Raw genomic sequence first — 26,457 nt, forward strand, 5'->3', positions numbered from 1 at the left:
TCTCTTTAAGTCTATCACTATCCTCCTCACTGTTCACTACACTTCCAAGTTTTGTGTCATCCGCAAATTTGGAACTTGTGCCCTGTACACCCAAGTCCAAGTCATTAATATATATCAAGAAAAGCTGTGGTCCTAGTACTGACCCCTGGGGAACATCACTGTACGCCTCCCTCCAGTCCGAAAAACAACCGTTCACCACTACTCTCTGTTTCCTGTCACTTAGCCAATTCTGTATCCATGCTGCTACTGCCCCTTTTATTCCATGGGCTTCAATCTTGATGACAAGCCTATTATGCGACACTTTATCAAACGCCTTTTGAAAGTCCATATACACATCAACTGCATTGCCCTCATCTATCCTCTCTGTTACCTCATCAAAACCTGTCTTTTGCCTTTACAGCTGCTGGCTGACCTGTTGTGTATTTCTGTTTTTGTTTCAGATTCCTAGCATTTCCAGTTTTTTTCTTTTTATTTGCACTTTTGGAGATTGCTGGTCTCCCGACACAAACTCAGAACCAATGAACTAGTCTTTGCAGTCCCAGGGTTGAGTGACGGGTATTGAGGCCTTTCCAACATAGTCTTATTATATTCCATTTTAGGAATAGGCTGCATTTAAGCTCATTGCTGAGTGCTAAATTAAATTATGGAACAATGAAAAACATCAAAAAAATGTATTATTTGTATGTAAAAGAGATCTTGGTCATGCATTTTCAAATGCAAACATTTTAAAAGCTGAAAAGGAACAGTTCCTACTTGAAACAAAGAGTGATACCTTCCAATTCATGTAGGTCCCCAAATTGTCTTAAAATTCTTGGCTATGTCTGCATTCTATACTATTCTATTCTATTACTAGCATTATTATTATGGGTAGTTCAAAATATGTGTTCTTAACAACTAACTTTTTATGGAATTCTGGCAAATTTCTAGAATTTCAGAGACTCAGACCTCACAACCACTAAAGAGGAAATGTTGAGTTTAATACAATGGCTCATCTTTCTATAATAAACTATGCAAATTGACTGAACAGAAACATCAACAGGCTGATGACTATCCTGCTTTCCATTTTCCAAGAGCTAACTCTATCCAGAACGTGTTTTAAAGATCAAGAGAATAAATGGTGACAACATTGTTAGTAATGTCACAGATTCCTTTCTCATCAAGATGAAGGTCGTCAGTCCTGAAGAATGGAACATTTTCCACTTTCTGCGAGCAACCGCACCCCATGGGCACATATAACGTTGTACAGAGTGAAGCTCCCTCTAACCTACTCCAGAAAAAGTAACATTCTTTCTCACACCATCCGTTATTGCACAGTCATACATTTTGCAGCAGAGGTCAATTTTAAGAATGCTTGGTTCATGTATTCAATTTATAGATTTTTACTTTTCCTTTCTATTCCTGAGATTCTATAGAAGTGTGTGGTACAGTACACAAACCATGCATTCCAAAACTTGATTATCTTCATAACAAGTAGCACTAAGGACTATTTTTTTAAAAAAAGAGATTTGTTTAATTCTATCTGTATGCTGGGCGAAAAAAATCTTCAAAGGCAGCCAAGCAGCTCTAAAATTCTTCATTACAAAATAAACTGAAATCTTCGAAGGAGAACAAAGTAAAGAACACAATGAATAAGTCTTCTCTTCATACATGGATTAAATAAAAACAGAATATTCAAATTTTATTGGTTAGTAATTACATTTATTCTTTATTTGTAGCAAGAACATCACAAATCAGAAGCTACAATTATCATGATGAATCAGTGGGCTTACTTAGTAAGTGGGTGAGCCATACAGACGAGGAAGGTCCCAAGTTTGATCTGCAAGTTGTGCCGAATTAGCTGATATTAGTTGGGAAGAGACAGACGTGCCATCTGCCACATCTGATTGCCACCCAGCAATCCCTGCTGGGAGTATTCATGTGTGGGTGTCAAATGAGGATAGGATTGGCTGTAATGCCCCCAAAGTAAAAAAGCTGACTGACATTCAATATAAAGGCTCACGCATGAATGGCCATTTAGAATCATAGAATGTTACAGCACAAGAGGACATTCGTTGTAAGAGCAATTCAGTTAATCCCATTCCCCCATTCTTTCCCTGTAGCCCTGCACATTTTTTCCCTTCAAGTATTTATCCAATTCCTTTTTGAAAGCCACAATTGAATCTGTTTCCACCACCCTTTCAGGCAGCGTATTCCAGATCATAACTACTCGCTGCATGAAACAGTTTTCCTCATGTCGTCTTTGGTTCTTTTGGCAATCACCTTAAATCTGTGTCCTCTGGTTCTTGATCCTTCCACCAATGGGAACAGTTTCTATTCATTTACTTTATCTAAACGCTTCATGATTTTGAACACTTCTATCAAATCTCCTCTCAACCTCCTCTGCTCTAAGGAGATTTTCTCTGCTCTTGGGATGGTTTGAAATGCATCCGGAACTCACAGAACCATGTCACAACAACAATTCTCAGGAGGAGGAGAGAGAAAGGCTGACTAGAACATTAAAAAAAATTACAATCTTTGTAGCTCTCTCTAGAATTGCTACTGTCTATCAGTATCTCAGATATTTTTATTAATGGTTTTGAAAGGCATTGAGAAAGATCCTTTAAAAGATTGTAGCTTCTGTTCCAATATTCTTGCTATAAAATATGCAATAATGTAACTACAAACTATTTAAAAATCTCAAATTGAAGTTTTTTTTTAAACACAATAGCAGTTAAAGGCTAAAACAGCCTTTCAATTAGATTAGATTTCTCTTCAAACAGTAACAATATATATTGCTTCTCTACCACTAGGAGGAGCTAAAATACCAATTAGAAATTGTTTTGTACAAGCTGCCTCTCCATGAGCTGATTATCCGTTCGATAACAAAGTGTCCATGGAATGGACAGTATTATTTTACCTACATAATTGTAATGAGACTGACCAGAAGCATTTTCATCATAGGTAATTGTGTGGAGAACCAGGCTGAGCCTAATCCAACCTAACAGTTGCCTCTCTAAATAAGCCTATTGAGTCTCAACAGATCAGGGGAAACAATGCAATATTTCATAGGAAACCTTTCTGCTATCGGATTGAAAAATGTCGCTTAATGGAAAATATGTTGAGTGTTTTATTTTTAAAACTTTTTAAGTTTGCAGAACATACCAAGTCCACAGGCCTTGTATGAGGGCCCTTTGCTCCACCCTATGTACATTCATGGCCTAGTTACACCAAATAAAAAACGCTGATGAAAATTAATCTCTCCTATGAACTGTAATCCACACTTATACATGCACCCAAAGGCATTACACTGAGCGCCAGAAGAAAATGGAAATTTCTATCACCCCAATCGCTCAAGGAACTGTACAAATATGATTTTCAACGCTTCTTAAATACAGATCAGCTAGGCTGCATAACAACACTATGCTTTCATTAAGTAGGCAGGAGATGGCATGATTTCTGATGCTCTTGGTGAAATTAGGTGAGATCAGACATTGAACATTTAACAGAATCAAACTGAGGTTTGGAAGCTACATTTCAATCAGAGAATTTCCCACTTATGAATGTGTTTAAGTGAAACTATTATACATGTTTGAGCACTTTGGAGACATTCCTAACAAATTCCCACACATACTGGGAAATGTGACACTTAGCGATGTACTACATCCCAAATGCAGTCCATTTTCTTTAAAACTTTGATTAAAATATCATTGGAGAATATAAGTATTCGTTTTGGAAGTTAACATGAATGTAATAAACAGATCACAACTTAAACCAAAGTCGCCATTTGATACTGTAATCAGTGTTTGAATTTTTCTTTCATTCAAGAGGTTTTCATTCAGATCAGTTGAACAGGAGGAACTGATTGACCACTGCATGTGCACATGTTGCAATGGAGGAAAAGGGTCACATGGGCAGTTGCTGCTTACATGACAAACTGATTAAGCTTGTTGTTCACAGTCATGTTCTGGGGTTTTCGATCATTTTTTTTGTGAATGTGTTAGGTTTAAACAAAGATATAATTGATCGTGGTGCTGTCGATGATCTGCAACTTCATAGCAGTTGTGAAACTGCTCAGGAGCACCAGTTTGTTAACATTCTGTTCCCAGACTCTCTCTAAGTAGACATTCTCCTAGCAAGGGAAGTCAGCCACAGGCCAGTACACACATTGACACTTTGTGCTCACCACTAGAGGATATCATACCAACATAAGAAAAGTCATGGGTAAGAAAAAGCCATTCAGCTTATTTATGAACTTCAAGTTTCTTCCTCTAGTACTGTGGTTAGTAAATTTTTCCAAACATTTGTCACTTTTGAATAAGTGTCAGCAAGTTTTTCCTCATTAGTTTTAACACTACTTCCACTAACTTAAATTTATTTCATTTGGTTCTCACTTCCTGGCTTATTCTTAAGCAGCATTCAAGATTCTCTCCAACCTCATTCCTTCTAAACTGTAAAACTTAAGCTCCTCTAATCTTTTTGCATAATGCAGGACACCATGCCACACCTCTCCCAAATTCTGTCATTACTCATCTCATCTGCTTTCTATTTAATAACCAAATTCAGGTTCAGTCCCATGTTTTATCTTTGATTCCGGAGTCCATGACTTCAGATGATGAGGGAGGGCAGCATATAGATGACGACGATTTGGGGGAGCGGGGAGCAAGAATAGATACTTGGGAGACGCCAGTGATAACGGTGGGGGGGGCTAAATGCTGAAGATGCTCGGCTACTATTGGACAGATAGGAGTGGAACCAAGCGAGAGCAACCCCACTCAACTGCACCACAGAGGAGAGGTGTTAGAAGAGGATGGTTTGGTCATTCTGTATCAAAGGCTGCAGAGTGGTTGAGAAGGAGGAGGAGGGTTAGTGCACTACAGTCACAGAGGATGTCGTTTGTGAATGGGCGGAAACCTGATTTATAGAGATTCAGACATGGAGTTGTGGGAAAGATGGCCGTTGATTTGGAAGGCGACAACACACCATTGTCTTTGCCCCACAACACAAACTTTGTACTCTTGCCGCCAACTCTATTACCCTCCTTGGCCAGTTTTAACAGGCTGAACCAGATTGTTTGCAATCTGAGCGTCCTGTTCGGCGCTGAGCTGAACATCTGGCCCCATATCCTCCCAATCACAAAGGCCGTCTGCATCTACCTATATAAGCATGCCTCTGTCTACTTAGCCCATTTGCCGTTGAAACCTCAACTTCAGACGCGATTACTCCAAGGCTCTCTGGCCAGCCTTCCATCCTCTACCCTCCGTAATCTTCAGCTCGTCCAAAACTCTGCTGCACATATCCTATTATGCACCAAGTGTTGTGCATCCATCACCCCACTCCTCACTGATCTACATTGGCTCCCAGTCCCCAAATACCTGAAATTTAAAATCCTCATCCTTATGTTTAAGTCCCTCCATCACCTGATCCCTCCCTATCTTTGTAACTTTCTCCAGCGTTATGTCTGCCTGCCCACCACCCCCCAAAATCTCCATTTCTGACTCCAAACTCTTATCCATCCTCCCCTCCCTTCACCCCACCACTGGCAGCACACTTTTAGATATCAAAATCTCATGCTCTGGAATCCCCTCCCTATCTCTCTCATCCTTTAAAACTCCCCTTAGAGTACACCCCTCTTAAACTTCTTCTTAGGTTCTATGTCCATTTTATGTTATGCTTCTGTGAACCGTTCTGGGACATTTTTGTTGTTCTTTTTTCTCATTTTTATTGCTCTACTCATCCATTTGCAGACTGTCTATTTATCATACATTTATTTTTCTTTGGTACACAGTTATCTTGTAGGTTCAACATTATAGTTTTAGAAGTGTTCCATTTCTGTTCTAGCGATATCCTTCAGCGATATAACCCAGTTAAATTTCTCCTCAATCATCCCTCATTCCGTTGAAATTTGTTTAAAGACTGTCCTGATCCTTTCTGGTGCTGGCTGCCAAATAAACCAAAATTTAATCATGTTGTGATTACTAGTCCCCAAAGGCTTCACTATTACTATATTGTGGATGCTATCCTGGTCACTCACAAGAACTTGACCTCAATGCAAATTGCTTCTAGTGGGTTTCAGAACATATTGGGAATGCATACAATATATTCTCTACTTCTAGATTACCACAATGGCCCGAGTTCATTGACTCTGATTCTGCCACACTTCCATTTGGGCAGTCACAATTAATAGTGGATTGATTAAGGCAAGCATTATTACAACTGATTTCTCTGTACAAACAAAGATCATAAAGCTAAGTACAGACAAGGGAGGTCTTTCGGCCTGTCCAGCTCAACCATCTATAGAAACCTATAGTTTCCCCCATAACAACATCTGTCTCTTGAATGACAAGTTTTTGCCTCCATTACCCTGCATGGAAGCCCATTCCTGTTATTGACCACACTTTCTGTGAAGTACTAGCTGACATCATTCCTGAATTTTCCTTTAACCAGTTTGTAACTGTGACTCCTTGTCCTGCAATTGAGATTTAACTTATAATAGTGCTCCAGATTTAGTTATCCTATTCCACTTAGTATCTTATACACTTCCATATGGTCTCCTTTCAATCACCTCCATTCAAGGCTGAAGAGTCTGAATTTTCGTAGCCTATCCTTACATTTCAGTCCTGACACTAGGGATTCCTCAAACCCTTTCGCTGCATGCCTGAATGATTCCCTTGTATCTTGGTATCTATAATGGAACATAATACTCAAGGCTCAAAGTACAGCCTGACCAGAACATTGCACAATTTCTGGATGACAGACTTGTAATCTAATGATTTGACAACATAACTCAACATTCTGTTAGCTTTGTTGATTGCTGCTCCACAATGACTGGACAAGCTAATTATAACCCCCAAATGTAACAACCTGCCCTCTAGTTAGTTCAGCACTACTCTAAGTGTGTCTCCCATTTGTTCCTCTCGTGTGATACCTTACACCTGTTCATACTGAATTTCATCTACCAGTGTGCTAGTTTTTTGCACTTCTTTGCTGCCACATCAGCCATACCTGCTGCTTTCCCTTCCCTCCCCACAGTTCATATATCATGTGAAGATGTTGTTTCTAAATACAGGTTGTTTATGTAGATTAGAAAAAGGACTCATACACCGATCCTGCAGTACATCTAGCCAGCCTGACATCACTCCCCTAACTAGTACCCACAGCTTTTCTCTCAGCTAATTCAGGTTTTGCCATGGATACTTACTGTTTTTAAGGTTGTGCAAAATTCTGCCATGTGGAACTTTCCCATTGTTAACTTGGGTTGTCAACTCCTCAGAAATGTCAATGAGGGATGGTCAGGAAGCATACCCCTCTTCTGAAACTATGTGGACTGCCATTTGATTAGGTTGCTTTCATATAATAATCCTCAAGCTTATTTCTGATGATTAATCTTACATCAGTAACTGCCAATGGGTCTGCAATTACTCAGGTTTGGTTGTCTCAACTTTTTTTTTGGAGATGGGTGTCATGTTAGTTTTATTTCTAATCCAGCGGGACTGCCTCAGTGTTCACCTTCATGATGATCATCAGTACTTTATGTAGATTTTGTCACTAAACCGCTTGGGCATATAGCAACTGACCCTGATGATTTATTTGTTTTGAGCCGATCTACAAACTCCATCCTAGTGATGTCAAAATGAAGTTTATTTGTAGAGCCTCCTATGATGGGTGGCATACCACAAGTGTCTTCTCTGGTGACCACTTCAAGGAGTAGGTCATTCAGTAGGTTATACATTTTTGTTTCATTTTCAGTTTAAACTCTGTCTGCACCCTTAAAGGAGCTCACTTCTACGCTGAGAACCTTCCTACTATTATAATTTGTCCAATTTCATATTGTTGCATTTGCTCATTTCCAGTCCCCTCTTTGCTGCCTTTTCTTGATGGTTTTTGCACACCTCATAGTGGTTTCCCTCATTTTTTTCCTTACAGACTTTGTAAATTTGCTTTTCTTATTTATTTCACTTCATGCTGTCTTGATAATCCATTTGTACTCACATTTGTTTAGTCTGCACTTACTAGTGCTTGGTATGTATTTACTTTCCATGCTCACAGGATGTCTTTAAATGCATTCCATTCATCCCCATCTGAGGTTTTCCTGAAACCTCCCTCAGTCAAATCTTTTAAGCTCTTCTCTCATTCCCTTAAAGTCTACACTTTTAAAATTGTATGGCCAGGTACTGGTACCATTCTTTCCTCCTCATACAGTATGTTTTAATCGTTAATATTCTGCCCAGGCATCTGTAGCCAACTTCATTGTTCATCTTCTCCTCTGCCTGCTTGTTAACTTGTACCAAACCATTCTGCCCTGTATCTTCCCCAGAATATTAATTCAGCTTCCTTAATTTCTATTTTTTCTAGAATATATACAGCTACCTGTCCTTTCTATCCTTCCTGAACATTTTGTAACTATCCATACTGAACTCATTCCCATCTTATGGAATACATCACATTTAGTTACATGCACTACATATATTTCTAACGTAAGCATCTTATTCAGAATGCTTCTAGCATTCAGGGTAAAGGAACGTAATTGTGTTCTTCACATGTATTCACATAACTTTGGCACCAATGTGATGCAGCAAAGCTAAAGTTGCAGCATCACTCCAGAGCCAAGATCCAAACCAACTCCAGAGCACAGCAGTGAGGCCCCCACTCAAAGAAGACAGTTTCATACTTCTGTTCAAAATAGTCATGGAATACAACTTTAGTGCCATATCAAAACTGATTCAAAAAGTGTTCAGGGAGTCTTTTGGATCTCCTGAGCACTTTTAAAACGCACCCAGAGTTGGTTTAAATATTTAAAGTATGAATAAAGAAAGAACTTGCATCTATATTGTGCCTTTCATGTCTTGGACATCCCAAAGCGCTTGACAGCCAGTGAACTTTTTCTGAAGTGAATTCACTGTTGTAATATGGGCAAATACGGTAGCCAATTTGTGCACAACATGGTCATACAAACAGTGATGAGATAATGACCAAATAAATCTGCGATAGGACACTGGAAGAAATCTCCTGTTTTTCTTCAAATAGTCCCATGTGATCATTTAAATCCAACTGTGCTCACTGGCCTATATTGGCTTCCGGTCCACCAACGCCTCAATTTTAACATTATCATCCTCATGTTCAAATCCCTCCATGGCCTCACCCCTCCCCATTTCTGTAACCTCCTCCAGCCCTACAACCCTCCGTGAACTCCGCATTCCTCCAATTCTAACCTCTTATGCATCCCCCACTTCCATCGCCCCACCATTGGCAGCCATCTTCAACCGTCTAGGCCCTAAGCCTTGAATTCCCTCCCTAAATCTTTCCATCTCTCTCTCTCCTCCTTTAAGATGCTCCTTAAAACCTACCTCTGAGCAAGCTTTTAGTCACCAGTCCCAATATCTCCTTCTTTGGCTGAGTGTCAATTTTTGACTGATTACACTACTGTGAAGCGCTTTGGGGCGTTTTACTAACTTAAAGGCGCTATTTAAATGCAACTTGTTGTTGAATAAGTCTGCAGACTAAACTACTAAAATAAGCACAAATTGATGCTTGTTAATGGTTAATAAAAATTTCCTCTGGTGAACCCAAATATTCCAAGAGATTTGTACTGTTCGTTGCCTCCCACAGCAGAAAAGTATTCCTGTTTGCTAATAAAGATGATATGCTGCTGATAATAAGAAAGATAAATAAAGGTGCATTTACAACACAACTTTAGCATTGGCGCCAGGCAGAAAGCTTAACGCAGATGTTAAATTGTAGTGTAACTCCAGAGTCAGGGCCCAACCTGACACCAGAGAGAAGCTGGAGAGGGTAATCTCACACCACTGGTTTCATACTTTCATGTGATTTCAGTGCAGTGTCTAACTAGGTGCAAAAAGTGACTGAAGGGGGGATTCTTTGGGCCTTTTGGTCATTTCTTAACCTACCGGCAAATAATTTAAATGCTTAGTCAATGCAGATACTGCCACATGGACTCTGTAAATATTTAACATTTATGTTTTGTGAAAGAAGCTCCCTTCATGCATGTAACTAAAAATGCATACAGCTCTCTCCAGGCTGAAGAATGGAAGTTTCTGCCAAGCAGTGTACAGTCTGGCTGAAACAAATACTGCAGCTATCAATCTGAGATTCGTAGCTGCAGTCAAAGTGAAGCATAAAGGTGCTCCCCAGACGAGTGACCTATATGCGGCAAACTGGGAGAAGATCACCTAAGCGAAGGTCAGGGCGTAATTTTCTTAAATAATGCCCCAGCTGATTATCCCCGTGGACAACTACAATGAATATTTGTACGTGGAGGCTGAATGGATAGAAAATTTATAATATATTTTTAAAGTGCCAAGTTGCAGATGGAGTGTAGCACTCAGTTTTTGATATTATGCAATAGAACCACATGTTCTACACATTGGACAATAAATAGTGGTGAAGCAGAGACATAAAGCAGAAACACTTGGAACAGCAATGAGAAGCAACGTATTTGCAGAAAAGTCAAATCAGGCTAAGTATATATCAAATACAGTGTTTCTCACCATTCTTGTGCAGAAACAGCAGTTTTCAAGTGATTAAATGACCTTGATGTGGAAATGGATTACTGGTGCCATGACAGCAGTTATCATGGCTCGTATGCAATTTATTTTTTTAAACTAGCAATTGCTAAAGCTTACCAGCAAAATTGAAAATACAACCAACATTTTGCTAGGCATCTAAATTTCAGTGCAGTCCTGTGAACAAGGCAAATTACCGGTCTCACTCATGCATGTGAACTCTGGAATCCAACCATCAACACTGAAATAAATTTGAATTCACTTCTTTCCAATGTCGCCTATTATCAGAGGGGAGACATCCTACTTAAAAATCAACAATTTAAAGAACTTTTACGTTTGGAAAAAAAAGTGAAAAAATGCAGTGTAAACAAATAACTGATCTAATTCAGGAAACAGTCCAATCAGGGCTAGATTTCAATGTATGAGAGTTCTTCTACACGTCACTCAATGGTTTATTTATTGTAATCTACTATACTCAGTTTTGCAGTTCCTGAATTTCCACAGTACTCAATAAAGCAAAACAGCTGTACAGTAATCAGGTACCATGCTGTTAAAATGATTCTCCCAAGTACAGCTGATAATGTCTGGTGGCACAAGGGTGTTCATAGCTACTGTCTTCAATTTAAAATGCTACTTCTAAAAATTTATGTTAAAAGAATTAGATCCTCAGGCAAATCATGATTGTTAACAGCACAGAGGACAGGACTTTCGCACTGGAGCCAAAAAAAGGACGCCTACCATGCAAATAAGACATTTATACCGATCCCCACGGGATAGCTGTCGTTCCAATTCACGGATACGTGCTTTCAGTGCTTCAATTGTCGTTACAGTCGCATCTTCAGATATCCTGCAGAATCAAGGGAAAAAAAATCACATTGGATGTTGGCTGGTTTGCTTCAGTTAAAATGCATTTGCTTATAGCAGTTGTTGAGACCCACATTTTTTTATAGCGTAAACCCTGCCACAATTGTTAAACTATAAAGAACATTAAGTACTTAAAAGAGTTATATGCTTAAATAAAACAAGCAATACATTGTTTGAACTCTGAATGACTACAAAAGTTCACATTGGTTCATCAAGGTTTCAAAGTTAACATGGAAGTGTAACTTTAGAACAGTATCAAGCATTTTTATCCCTATACATAAATATTTAGTATAATACATTAAATGCTATGATGCAAATTTAACTATTGTCCTTCCCGCCTTTCCTCTATTTTAACCAGCCACATCAGTCCCCTGATCTCGTAATCCTTTAGTTTATAGATTTAATATAAGCATAGCAACAAATTCAATTCATTTAGTAATCTTAAGCAAAAATGAAAAATAATTCAGATGGGATAAAAGAAGCAAGGTAGACGACTGGGAAAGGGTGGGGGAGGGGAAAGAGAAGTTGAAGGGATTAGCCCAGCAGGGCTTTCCTTTGATAAATTGACGTATGATTAGCAAGTGCATCACTGAAAAGTAGACCATAGCTTTAAAGCACCTCTGGAAAGCACCCAAGTTTAAGTGCTACCATGCTAAGTGACAGCCTCTTCTTTAGATTGCCACTCTTGTCAGGTCACTAAACAGGAATACAGCAAAGAGGGGATGTCAAACTGAGAATCAAATTTAAAATAATTACGCTGTCGTGCTGGCCACAGAGATGTATGCATCAGAGGCAAATACTTTAAAAGAAAGCACACAAGAGGCTGGATGCATCTGACCAGATCTATCTCTATTCCATATCAACCAAGAATTGGCAAGACACAGTTTTCTCTGGGAAAGCTGTTGCTGTGGCTTCCAAATGATTGGAGAAGATTGCCAAGGAAGGCCACAGATACTGGTTAAACTATTTTGCTCTGAATGGCTGAGTAGAAAATGTTTCAATTCATGTAGGGACCATAATAAGGTTACCATCATCTGAAAAATTACAAACCATTCCTACTTCACTACCTTCTTCTAGCCTCCATGAAAATAGTAGTAAGACCAAAGTGTGCCTCTGGTAATACTATTAAGTCTTTACCAATTCAAATCTCTAAAAATAATTATCTGTAAACAATCACCTAGTATACAATAATTTCACCACAATGCAAAACTCAACATCAGTAACCCCATCCGTTCAAACAACCCATCAAAGCACTATTTTAAACACTTTAAGATCCCTCATAAAATACTCTACTGTTCAAAGCCATAAAGTGGCGTAAAGAAATTGCAAGATAAACTTCCGAATATTTTTTAAAAACCAACATTACACGATGAACCTTCTGCAGAAAGTGAATATAGTCACATGGCATAAAGTAACATCCATATGATTGGTTATCTCTGTTTAGCAAAAAATAGTCTCCTGTACGCATAAGTGACTCATCCAGGGCAACTATTCAGCCAGAACACATTCTAGTGCCTTGTAAACTAGACAGTTCAGATATATATCACTTCAGTAGACAAAATAACCACATTCTCAAATCATGTTTTTGATTTTTTTTTTTACAAGGGGTATTAGAAAAACAGGAGCATAGATTTCCCTGGGCAAAAGTTTAATCGAAGTGGGGAGGTGCAAAAAACACACCCATCAGACATGCAGTACACTGATTCAGGGCATATTTCTGGGGCAGGGTCACTTTAATACTGTGGGCAAGTTCCAGGCATGGAAAATGTCGACGATCGGCCATTCATAGCCAGAGTGAGGCGGGGCTCAGCAGCAGATGCATAGTTGGAATAAGAGGAACACATCCTCTCGTGCCTGCAGTAGGTCCATCTCAGGACTCCACTGCCAGTAGGAGACGGCCACTTCAATCGCAAGAGGATCATATAAACACATAGCAGCTAGCTGCCTATGTATTCCTGCTACTCACTGTCACAAAAGGGAAGCAAACATTGGGCACTCCCATACACAGCATTAAAAACTGATTGTACTGAAGCGGTGTTTATGAGCATATTTCATCAGATGACATGAATGTGATATTTGTGAGTTGCTTAAAGATTTAAAGGTACATAGGTGAAGGCATATTTATGAATCGCATTACAAAATGCAGACAGGACTGTTAATACAGTGCTGTTAAGAAAAGGTGTTCTGTATGATAACTTGCCAAATGGCTCTGGCGGCCAGCATCAGGTTCTGTTCTTCAGCTTGTTCAGTTTCCTCTGTTCCTCTTTGTGTTCCCTTTGATGTGCCGGCAAGCCTTGCTCCTTGGAAGCCTCTATGATGCTGCCTCTTTGCAAAGCGAAGGTGTGCAGCATGTAGCACACGACAGCAATCCTTGAAACCTTAGCCAGGTTATACTGCCTGGAAGACCCCAGTTCTAACCCGGAACTTGAAACGCTGCTTCAATATGTCACCGATTACTCTAGCGGATTCGAGCATCTCATTATACCTGTGCTCAGCTGGTGCCCAGGGATGCAGACATGTCATCGGGCATGGATCCAGCAGATAACCTTGATTTCCCAGGAGCCAGCCTAAGACATGCTTTTGTGAGGTAACTGTTGGTGGGAGGTAGACTGCCTTAAAACAAAGACATTGTGGCATCCGTATTGACGTGCACAATCCAGTGCTGATGGTTGCAAACAACATTGGGAATGTCAAATCGTTCCTGTTCCTGTAAATAGTGGCATTGTGTGGGACCACATGAATGTAAGCTTTAACACGATGGGTCTTATGGAATCCTGCAGCCCTCTGATTCTGCTGTGGCGAAGGAGATGAACTTGCTTGCTCGATTGAACAAGGTATTGGATACTTACTTACTTTGCACACCTATGGATGGCTGATTGATTTATATTGCTGATGTCTCCAATGGCTGCCTGAAATAATTCCAATGCATAAAAGACTTGAGGGCCACCAGCAGTGTCATGCCTGTGGTGGAATTTCACTGCAGGTCTGCATGGAGCATGCAGTGAAACTCAAGTTATGGAATTTCTTGTAAATCAAAGCCACCACAGGTATTGCTCCTTTGATAAGTGATGTTGCATATGCTGGTAGATTCTGGTGTGAGCACTGAGCTTCGCTGGTACAGCCTGACTTGCCTTGCATCCCTCCATTATTATTCATTCTTGGGATGTTGATGTCGCTGGCAAGACCAGCATTAATTGCCCATCCCCAGCTCCCCTGAGAAGGCAGTGGTGGGTCATCATCTTAAACACTGGGTACAAATGAGTGGCTTGCTAGACCACTTCAGTGGGCAGTTAAGGGTCAACGTTAGCATGGGACAGAGTCATGTATAAGCCTGACCCGGTAGGAAGGCAGGTTTCCTTCCCTAAAAAACATTAGTGACCCAGTCGAGTTTTTATGATAATCTGACAGCTTCATGGTCACTTTAACTGATACTAGCTTTTTATTTCCAGATATTTTAGATTAAATACAAACTCTCAAACTGCCAAGGTGGGATTTGAACTCGGGTTCTCTGGATTATTAGCTCAGGCCTCTGGAATAACTAGTCTTACTCTTCTTCCCCCAAAAAGTAGAGATATAAGCTGATTCCCGTAAAGATATTCTACTATGGCACGACTCGGACTGTTGGAGGAAAAAGACTCCTGAAAGCTATGTCACAGCACCAAAAACAAAAGGAAAGTGACACAAAGGCATCCTGAAAATTGTTCAGAGTGTATTCTTCTGGGGCTTTTGAAATGAATGTTGAAAACACCTAACAACCTGGAGCCTCATTTTCCATAATCATTCAGTGTAATGGATGCAAGAAAGTCAGGAAATTGTGCAAAATGTCAAAGTGAGATCACTGGAACTTCAGAATATTAAAACAAACCGTCCGTCTGTTTCAGGCAGGATCTTCCTCCACTCAAGAATTCCCTCACTAGAAATGCACATGACATGCAAAATAGTCGGAGAGCCAGTGTGATGAATCTTTACCCTACTTTCTGTTCAGTAATGCCCTGTTTACACCCAAGGATCTGCAATGAGGCCTCAACTTTTCGCCATATAAATTAATAACTTGGACAGACTAAGTGAGTGGCCAAAACTATGGCAGATTATGTTTAATGTGGTTAAGTGTGAGGCCATCCACTTTGGATCCATGAAAGACAGATCGGAATATCTTCTTAATGGTGAGAGATTAGGAGCTGTGGAGGAGCAAAGGGATTTGGGTGCAAAAAGTAATCAAAAAGGCTAATGGAATGTTGACCTTTATCTCAAGGGGGTTGGAATACAAAAGTGAGGAAATTATACTTCAATTGCATAGAGTCTTGGTCAGTCCCATCTGAAGTACTGCGTTTAGTTTTGGGCACCGAATCTCAGGAAAGATATATTAGCCTTGGAGGTGGTACAGTGCAGATTCACCAGAATGATACCAGGGCTTAAAGGGTTAAAGTATGAGGACAGGTTGCATAAACTTGGTTTGTATTCCCTCAAGTTTAGGAGGTTGAGGGGTGATTGAATCGAGGTGTTTAAAATGATAAAGGGACTTGATAAGGTAGATGCAGAGAAATCCAGAACAAGGGGGCATAATCATAAAATTAGAGCTAGGCCATTTTGGAATGAAATCTGGAAGCACTTTTTCACACAAGGAATGTGGAAATCTGGAACTCTTCCAAAAGTCTGTGGATGCTGGGTTATTTGAGATTTTCGAGACTGAGCGCGATAGATTTGTGTTAGGTAAGGGTATCAAGGGATATGGAACAAAGGCGGGTAAATGGAGTTGAGGTACAGATCAGCTATGGTCCAACTGAATGGTGGAACAGGCTCAAAAAGGATAGAACGGCCTACTCCTGATCCTATAAAAGAAAATGTCAACACAACATTGCCGTTGGTCTGTGATCCCAAGTGTCTTCAGAGACATGCGAACAAGGGAGAGTATGTAAGGGAGGGGATACCAAGATTTGAACAGTCTTAAGAGAACAATGCATCATACATAAGGTTGATAATATCATTCATCATTTGTCTGCGGTAGCACAGGCAAGGTGTGAAAGATAGTTCAATTTGACTTCGACAGCATTGTTGAAATGTTTTTGAAAATGCCATTTTCTTAACATACACACAGTATACCAGGCAGAAACACACTGTGCTGAAGCAGCGATTTGCGCAATCTGATTGATGTGATATCTACTGGCAGCTTGTTTACTGACAGTCAGAAGGACTCTGGGCAGTGAAGCCATTGGTAGCCACAGGCAGATGGTGGTAATTGTGGAAAGGTTTGATTTACTGCACCGAGGCAGTTTGCACCAAAACCTTAACACTTCCATCACACACTGAACTGCGCCAGAAACCAGTTCCAGCATTTCAGAATCTCTGTCGCACATCAACTAAAATCTCTAAAAAACATCGGGACACTAATGGCTTCAAGTTATTGTGTAACCAAAAAAAGAGAATGACGTGGTTAAACTATACTAGCTACACAATAGCAGATAATGTGGTTGGAGCGATAAAGGTGAAACCTGATGAACATAGATAAGTCGCACCCCCTGTAGACCAATCAAGAACATAGAACTACACAGCACTCTCTTTTCTCCCCCCCGCCCCAACCACCTCTAAACCCAGGAAAGAATGATGGAAGTAATAAAATTATGCAGTTGGGGGGAGGAGGGGGTGAGATAAAGGGGGAGGCAAGAAGAAAGAATTTAATCCAATGTATCAAACTGTGGACAGATTTTCAGCAGCAAAAGGCAGTGTTTGGACACAAACCTTCTTGTGGTGTACTTACTAACTAATTCATGGATCTAAAACATCTGAGAAATACTTCAGATTTGATAAACATCCTCAAATCACAGCAGGAACCTTCAAAGGGCTAAAACGATCACTTTATGCAACAGTGTAACCAGCAGCCATTTATCACTTGCACAGGGGCCCTATAAACCACATCTATCGTGCAAGTAAGCAAGCCTTAGTGTCAAGCATCAAAAAGGCATTTGTTTCCTGACAATTTAGTGCTGCTCAAATTAGCCTGGGTACATTTATTCACTGCACTCAGGAGGTCTGGGCAAATTTCACACGTCGGCAGTCACACATTGATTTTGCAATTTAAGAAGTTTGCAACAGCAACTCTACAAATCTTTGAAGGACAGCTGTGCATTTTTCTGCCAAAACAAATATACACATTACAAATGAATGCAACAAATTTATGTTGCAAAGTATGAGTGAGGGGGGGGGGGGGGGGGGAACTACACACAGCCATTTACGAATCAGAAAAGCTACAAGTTATTTTGTTAAAGAATAGGTAGTTTTGAAGGTGAATGAATTAACTGTACAAACATGTTGCACAGTGTAGTGGTAAGACAGGTTTCCCCTATTAACTCCTCACTTTTGGGGAATTTCTTCATTTTCCTTTCTTTTTAAACTGGTTTATGATTTTATACTACACAAAGGATATCTTCCCTATGGTTTTCTTTGAGGGCAGGGGAAGAAGCACGCAACCTGTGCCGTCCTTGTGCACCTCCTAATGGCTAGTTGTAGAGCAACAATATCACAGGCCTAAGGCAAGCTCAAAGGCTGTCTTCTTAGTCAAAGAATGCATTGTGGTTGATCTAAATAACAAATGGTTAGAAGGAATAATGTTTTGAAATGAGTCCAGAAGCCAAGTAGCAGGTGTGATGCAGCCTGTAATCAATGAGTAGGCTACATCAAGTCCTGATTTAGTTGTAAAAAATTGCTGCGCTACCCAAAGACCAATGCAATATGTGAATACTGCACAATCAATATAGAGAATATTGATTTAGTTATTGTAGGTTCATATGCTCCAGACCTTGTTAAAAACACATTTATTAACTGGACTGTGCTCATTAACCATTTAATTTTGGTGCATTTCACCTAGGTTTACAGGGGTCAGTTGCTATTCATTTTCACTCCAAGCATTACTGGTTCATTTGTGGGTCCACACAAAAAGGAACTTGTTTAGCTATACACAAATAGGATTGTATTCATTTAAAGACAACACTCCATGTGCTATGCCAAACCTATTTCTGAAACCACTCTTTATAACTTTTTTAATTGATTTCTCATTTTATCATGTTGGCTAAAGTAAAAGAAAGAGTTCCTCAGGGCACTGTCCTAGGCCCAACCATCTTCAGCTGCTTCATGAATGACCTTCCCTCCATCATAAGGTCAGAAATGGGTATATGTTTGCTGATGATTGCACAGTGGTCAGTTCCATTCCCATCCCCTCAGATAATGAAACTGTCCGTGCCCACATGCAGCAAGACCTGGACAACATCCAGGCTTGGGCTGATAAGTGGCAAGTAACATTCGCGTCAGACAAGTGCCAGGCAATGACCAACTCCAACAAGAGAGAGTCTAACCACCTCCCCTTGACATTCAACGGCATTACCATCGCTGAATCCCCCACCATCAACATCCTGGGGGTCACCATTAACCAGAAACTTAACTGGACCAGCCATATAAATACTGTGGCTACAAGAGCAGGTCAGAGGCTGGGTATTCTGCAGCGAGTGACTCACCTCCTGACTCCCCAAAACCTTTCCACCATCTACAAGGCACAAGTCAGGAGTGTGATGGAATACTCTCCATTTGCTTGGATGAGTGCAGCTCCAACAACACTCAAGAAGCTCGACACCATCCAGGACAAAGCAGCCCGCTTGATTGGCATCCCATCCACCTCCCTAAACGTTCACTCCCTTCACCACCGGCGCACTGTGGCTGCAATGTGTACCATCCACAAGATGCACTTCTGCAACTCGCCAAGGCTTCTTCGACAACACCTCCCAAACCCGCGACCTCTACCACCTAGAAGGACTAGGGCAGCAGGCACATGGGAACACCACCGCATGCACGTTCCCCTCCAAGTCACAGACCATTCCGGATTGGAAATATATCGCCGTTCCTTCATCGTTGGGTCAAAATCCTGAAACTCCCTTCCGAACAGCACTGTGGGAGAACCTTCACCATACGGACTGCAGCGGTTCAAGAAGGCGGCTCACCACCACCTTCTCAAGGGCAATTAGGGATGGGCAATAAATGCTGGCCTCGCCAGCGATGCCCACATCCCATGAACGAATAAAAAAAAACTTGAATTTATATACCGCTTTACACGACCTCAGCACATCCTAAAGCACTTTACAGCAAATTAAGTACTTTAGAAGATGGGAACACAGGAATTGCTAGATGACGAAAGATCTGGTAGTTGCATGACACAATGATAATGGAGTTGTTCACTAATCACAGCAATCAATTTCTATCAATTAGTTGAAGTGTAGTCACTTGTAATGTAGGAAACGTGTCAGCCAATTTGCGCACAGCAAGCTCCCACAAACAGCAATAAATGACCATCTGATTTAGGTGTTGGTTGAGGGATGTGTGTTGGCCAGGATACTGGGAAAATTCCCCTTCCCTTCTTCGAATAGTGCCGTGAGATCTTATGCTCCACCTGGGAGAGCAGACAGTTTAACTTCTCATCCAAAAGACGGCACCTTCAACAGTGCAGCAATCCCTCAGTACTGCACAGAAATGCCAGCCTAGATTATATGCTTATCTCTGTGGTGGGGCTTAAACCTACAACCTTTTGACTCAGAAATGAGAGTGCTAAGTTGAGCCAAGGCTGACACCTGACTTCTACAAAATAGAATTGCTTAGTGGCAAATGGTAAAAAGACAACAAAACCCTGCCTCACTTGCACTTTGCTATGACAACATACAAGGCCTCAATGCTGGAGATGAATTTATCTTCAACAAAGACTGCCTCATATTAATAATTTTATACCCAGTGTTATACAAGAATCAAACCAGGGCTTTTTTCATTAATTGATGCTTGAAATTGAAATGCTGTACAGCTGTAAAATTTCATAAATATGGGCTCCCTTGATAACACAGTAGGTAAATGTGCCATGTGCTGCAGCACTGGGCATAAAGACCACAAAGATGTGACTTGAACCACACTGAGTTAGCAGTTCTTAGCAGGTTCGGTACTTAACTGGCCTCAATGTCTGTGGGGGTGAGAAGAAAAAAAAAACAGCCAGGATTCCTGTTTGTGTGTAGTGACTCCTGATGGAAGTTGTGCACGTCTAGATTTTGAGTAAGGGCAGGATCAGACTTGGCAGTGATCCCTATGCATTTGAATAGCTTGCCAAGAATCACTCTCCAAGTTCACACAAGGAATGATTATTAGGGCAAGGTGCCGGACGAATATCAATACTTGTGTAACAATATCCCTGCATAAGTCACCATTTTCAGGAGAGGATTGGAGAAAAGGGAAGAAGCTTTGAAACAACATTATTTTAATAAACTAAATGAAAGATCTAACCAGCAGTCAGCCTTTATAGATTATATGTGTAGTCATAGATCCTAGCTAAGTAGTTTTGGTCATTTATAGAAAGATCAATGTTTAATTCCTAACTTTTAAAGCTAATTTAGGAAAACCTGTGGCTTTAAATAGCTGCACATCAAATCTTTTTTTGCACACTCACTTTGTAAACTACATGGAACTGTTGAAATAATTAGCTTGCAAAATAGCCTTGCAAAATTACCTAAGTCAGAAGAAAAATAGAAAAAACATGTACGATGATTCTTGAGAAATCTGAATTAAACCCATTCAACGGTGTGTTCTCCCACTAGTCCCAGTAACTCATACGCTGAATTAATTATCTTATATCGTGTCTCTGCCTGGGCAACAATGCAGCCTCTAACGGAATCCATTAACTTCATTAGCAAATAATGATCACGGTGGAGAGTCTCAATGGACCCAGCTAGGTCTATCAGATAGAGCAGGTCATTTGTTAAACATTAGTGCACACGTGTGCTCTTTGCTCCTCAAATTAAACAGTGCAATTCCCAAATTAACATCTCAGATGGCTTTGCTGTGCAATCCATTAATTAAATCATATTAATTTACACACCCTCAGAAACCTGAAATATTTGAATGGCTGCTTCTATTGTGTTAAACTCAAAAGGGTAGCGTTATAATAATCGGTCATGATCAGAGAGAAAAGATGTGCACTGGTCAGACGTCAGAACTATTTTACCATCTAAATACGCTTCCTGTTAAAACAAACATTGGCACAGCAGGGACAGAGAGGGGATGAGGGAAACGTGGATCAATAAAACACACTTTTCATCTTTGGAGCGGTTTGATTTTAGACCAGACAGGTGCACTGAAAACCCTTTTGTAACTCTGAAGAGTCCTAGACTAAATGTGACAGGGCAGGTTTCTATCCAGTTCTAACCAGAATATAAAACCACACACAGTGTGACAGGATACAGGATTATAGGAAATAGAAAAAACATCCTGGTCCGTTCCATTTCATCCTTCGCCTCATCCGGTACTTTAACAAAAAACCTTTTTTCTTCCTTTCAGGTGTCAAGGACCGCAAGGTTCAACAACTCTTAGATACCAATGCCCCTCCTGATCCTTCTTCCCCATCGCTTTCCTCTGACCCCAAACCTCCCTCCAATCTCACCCTTTGTCGCGTTTTCACTATTCCCTCTGACCTTCCACTCTGACCCCGAATGATCAGTCCTCAGATTCATCCCCTTACGTCCCCACCTCAATGAATTTCGAGCTCGACAAGATGCTGAGTTCTTCTTCCGTCGCCTTCGCTTCCGCACCACTTCTTTGGCCAGGAGTCTTCCCCCCCCCACCCCCGACCCCCAACCTGCGCAGCGGACCCTTTCTCCCACCTTCAGAATTCTCGTTCCACCTGCAGCCCTCTCTCTGGCCTCTTATCCTCTCTTGATCTTTTCATTGGGAACTGCCAGCGTGACATCGGCCATCTCAATTTCTCTACTCCTCTCACTCACTCCAACCTACTTCCCTCTAAACTTGCAACACTCTGTTCTCTCAGGTCCAATCCTGACATTGTCATTAAACCTGCTGAGAAGGGCGGTGCTGTTGTTGAGCGGTGCTGTTGTTGAGCGGAGGCTGAACGCCAACTCTCAGACACCTCCTCCTACCTCCCCCTGGACCACAACCCCACCGACGAACATCAAGCCATAGTTTCCCAGAGAGTCACTGACCTCATCTCCTCTGAAGATCTTCCCTCCCCCACTACCCCACGGTCTCCAACTTAATAGCCCACAACCCTCCACAGCCCGCTTCTACCTCCTTCCCAAGATCCACAAACAGGACTGCCCCGGTAGACCCATTGTTTCAGCCTGTTCTTGCCCCACGGAACTTATTTCTTCCTATCTCGACTCTTCTTTCTCCCCTTGTCCAGTCTCTTCCGACCTACATCCACGACTCTTCCAACGCCGTCTGCCACTTTTAACAGCTTCCAGTCCCCCAGCCCTAATAGTCTCCTTTTCACCATGGACGTCCAGTCCCTCTCCGCCTTCATTCCCCACCAGGACGGCCTGCGGGACCTCCGCTTCTTCCTTGAACGGAGGCCCAACCAGTCCCCATCCACCACCACCCTCCTCCACTTGGCTGAATTTGTTCTTACATTGAATAACTTCTTCTTTGACTCCACTCACATCCTCCAAATAAAAGGTGTCGCGATGGGAGCCCATATGGGTCCTAGCTATACCTGCCTTTTAGTGGGATACGTGGAACATTTTTTGTTCCAGCCCTACTCGGGTCCCCTCCCTCACCTGTTTTTCCGGTACATTGATGACTGTATCGGTGCCGTTTCCTATTCTCGCCCCAAACTGGAAAATTTGATCAACTTTGCTTCCAGTTTCCACCCTTCCCTCGCCTTCACATGGTTCATCTCCGACTCTTCACTTCCTCGACTTCTCTATCTCCATTTCTGGGGATAGGCTGTCAACCAATATCTACTATAAACCCACCGACCCCCACAGCTACCTTGATTACACTTCCTCTCACCCCGCTTCCTGTAAGGACTTTGTTTCCTTCTCCCAGTTTCTCCATCTCCATGGCATCTGTTCTGATAATGCCACCTTTCACACCAATGCTTCCGAAATGTCTTCCTTTTTCCTCAACCAAGGATTCCCCTCCACTGTTGTTGACAGGGCCCTCGACCGTGTCCGTCCCATTTTCCGCACTTCTGCCTTTACCCCATCCCTTCCCTCCCAGAACTACGATAGGGTCGCCCTTGTCCTCACCTTCCATTCCAACAGCCTCCACGTTCAACATATCATCCTCCATCATTTCCGCCACCTCCAGCGCGATACCACCACCAAACACATCTTCCCCTCCGCTTTCAGCATTCCAAAGGGACCGCTCCCTCCTCAACACCCTGGTCTACTCTTCCAACACTCCGCGCACCCGCTCTCCTCCACACGGCACCTTCCCATGTGAACGCAGGAGATGCAGCACCTGCCCTTTCACCTCCTGCCTTCCCACCGTCCACTCACTCCAAACACTCCTTCCAGGTGAAACAGCGATTTACTTGTAATTCTTTCAATTTAGTATACTGTATTCGCTGCTTACAATGCGGTCTCCATTATATGGAATATAATGTGGAAAAATGTGAAGTTATCCACTTTGGTAAGAAAAACAGAAATGCAGAGTATTTTTTAAGAGACTGTGAAATGTTGATATTCAAAGGGACCTGGGTGTCCTTGTACATGAGTCACTGAAAGCTAACATGCAGGTGTAGCAAGCAATTAGGAAGGCAAATGGTATGTTGGTCTTTATTACAAGAGGATTTGAGTACAGGAGTAAAGATGTCTTACTGCAATTATATAGGGCCTTAGTGAGACCGCACCTGGAGTATAGTGCACAATTTTGGTCTCCTTACCCAAGAAAGGATATACTTGCCATAGAGGGAGTGCAACGAAGGTTCACCAGACTGATTCCTGGGATGGCGGGATTGTCATATGAGGAGAGATTGAGGAGACTGGGCCTATGTTCTCTAGAGTTTAGAAGAATGAGAGGTGATCTCATTGAAACCCATGTTGGAGTATGCTTCCTCTGGCAACTGTAGCCCCACCCATGCACTTACTCTTCGCTTCCGCCCTGAACAGCAAGTGGTGGTACACTATTTGGCTGTGGGAAGGCAAGCAACATCAGCATACAAATGCTTCCAGCAGCAGTCATTGGTTAGCAATGCAAAGCAGGAACCCTGGCTAATTTTTCCTCTCCCTGGCTCGAATCTCGGACAGGTCAGTACCACATAATCTGGTGAATTTTCCCAATAAGCCAGATTTTAAGAAATTAACTAAAATAAATGCTATATTCCACATGGGAGAACATATTAATTATAGAGATTAACTGATTTTCTTCAACAAGAATCCACTTAATAAATTGAATCAAGTATCAGTTGAAAACCAGCACTGTCAGATTACTCATGTATCATGAGCTGTCATTATAATTTCCTTTCTTTTTTCCCCATTTTAACTCTTGCTATAGCCTGTGGCTTAAGCAATTAAAATGTACCCATACTGAGAGCCAAATCATCAATTTCAGAAAAATCAGAACAATCTTTTATAACTGACCACACTGCATTCCCCAATCAATAACTGAACTGAAATACCCAACTCCTGTTCAGTAAGTATAAAGGGAAGTTAAAATCCTGTGAATTTACCACTGTTCAGATCAAATCAGATCAGATTATATTTACTCACTTCAGTTAATTAACTTGGAGTTCCATTTACATTTCACACTTCGGCAAACATGCACTCATTACAAGTTTGAGACGCTTGTAACTGTAACCTTCAAAATCTTTGTACAACAGTCTAGTGTCTTACTACCATCATTTCATGATTCAGTGGACACAAGATGCAGCTTTATGAAACTGTAAAGAAGTCAATTCAGAGATAGAGGGTATTTTATTACCTTGTTAGAAAAAGACAACAACAGGAGTATATCTGCCTTCAGAAAGAAAGACGAACGAACTTGCATTCATATTGTACCTTTCATACCCTCAGGACATCCTAAAGTACGTCAGTCAATGAATTACTCTAGAAGTGTAGTCACCGTAGTTACGTAGGCAAACACAGCATTTTAGTCCTACTGTGTCCATACAGCCCCAGGCCCTGATGCAGAAATTTCCCCCAGTAAACTTGCACTATATTTTTTGGATTGGAAAAAGCCAATACTTTATTGGTTGAATAGGGCTGTTCCCTGATTGATATATTTAGATTCTAATTCCACTAATCAAGGAGTTACCCATTTCCACCAATAAAATAACAGCCTTTTTTTTAATCACCCAGGCCCTTGAAGCTCAAAAGGAACAAACCAAACAAGCACCAAAGTTAGACTAATCCAGTGGAGATATGAGAGCAAGAAGTACCAACAGCAGATAGCAAGGACATAAGAACTTAAGAAATAGGAGCAGGAGTACGACCTAAGGCCCTTCAGGCCTGCTCCGCCATTCAGTAAGATCATGGCTGATCTTCGACCTCAACTCCACTTTCCCGCCCGATCCCCATATCCCTTGATTCTCCTACAGTCCAAAAATTTATCTCTCAGCCTTAAATATACTCAACGATTCAGCATCCACAGCCTTCTGGGGTAGAGAATTCCAAAGATTCACAACCTTCTGAGTGAAGAAATTCCACCTCATCTCAGTCCTAAATGACCGACCCCTTATCCTGAGACTATGCCCCCTAGTTCTAGACTCTCCAGCCAGGGGAAACAACCTCTCAGCATCTACCCTGTCAAGCCCCCTCAGAATCTTATATGTTTCAATTAGGTCACCGCGTATTCTTCTAAACTCCAGAGAGTATAGGCCCAATCTACTCAATCTCTCCTCACAGGACAACCCTTTCATCACGGGAATCAATCTAGTGAACCTTTGTTGCACTGCCTCCAAGGCAAGTATATTCTTCCTTAGATAAGGAGACCAAAACTGTGTACTGTACTACAGCTGAGGTCTCTCACCAAAGCAATGTACAATTGTAGTAAGACTTCTCTACTCTTGTACTCCAACCCCCTTACAATAAAGGCCATCATGCCATCTGCCTTCCTAATTGCTTACTGTACCTGCATGCTAACTTCTTGTGTTTCTAGTACAAGGACACCCAAATTTCTCTGAACACCTACATTTAATAGTTCCTCATCATTTACAAAATATTCTGTTTTTCTATTCTTCCAACCAAAGTGACCACCAGCAGGACGATCATCGGACAACAAGGGAACCAGCAAGAAGAACTAGTAGGAAAGCACAAAGATCTTTGGGGGAATAGGAGAACCA

General features: G+C 41.3%; 1 protein-coding gene across 5 annotated transcripts in view; it reads right to left on the bottom strand.

Annotated features, from left to right (window-relative positions):
* Positions 1-26,457, bottom strand: part of rnf220a (ring finger protein 220a) — a 397,403-nt gene that overhangs the window by 20,966 nt on the left and 349,980 nt on the right. For all 5 annotated transcript variants that reach the window (XM_067990120.1, XM_067990122.1, XM_067990119.1 and 2 more), the window contains exon 13: positions 11,238-11,346. In XM_067990120.1, the coding sequence (XP_067846221.1) occupies positions 11,238-11,346 (109 nt within the window). The remainder of the gene's footprint in view (positions 1-11,237; positions 11,347-26,457) is intronic.

This window comes from Heptranchias perlo, chromosome 9 (genome assembly GCF_035084215.1).
Source record: "Heptranchias perlo isolate sHepPer1 chromosome 9, sHepPer1.hap1, whole genome shotgun sequence".
NCBI classification, from domain to species: domain Eukaryota; kingdom Metazoa; phylum Chordata; class Chondrichthyes; order Hexanchiformes; family Hexanchidae; genus Heptranchias; species Heptranchias perlo.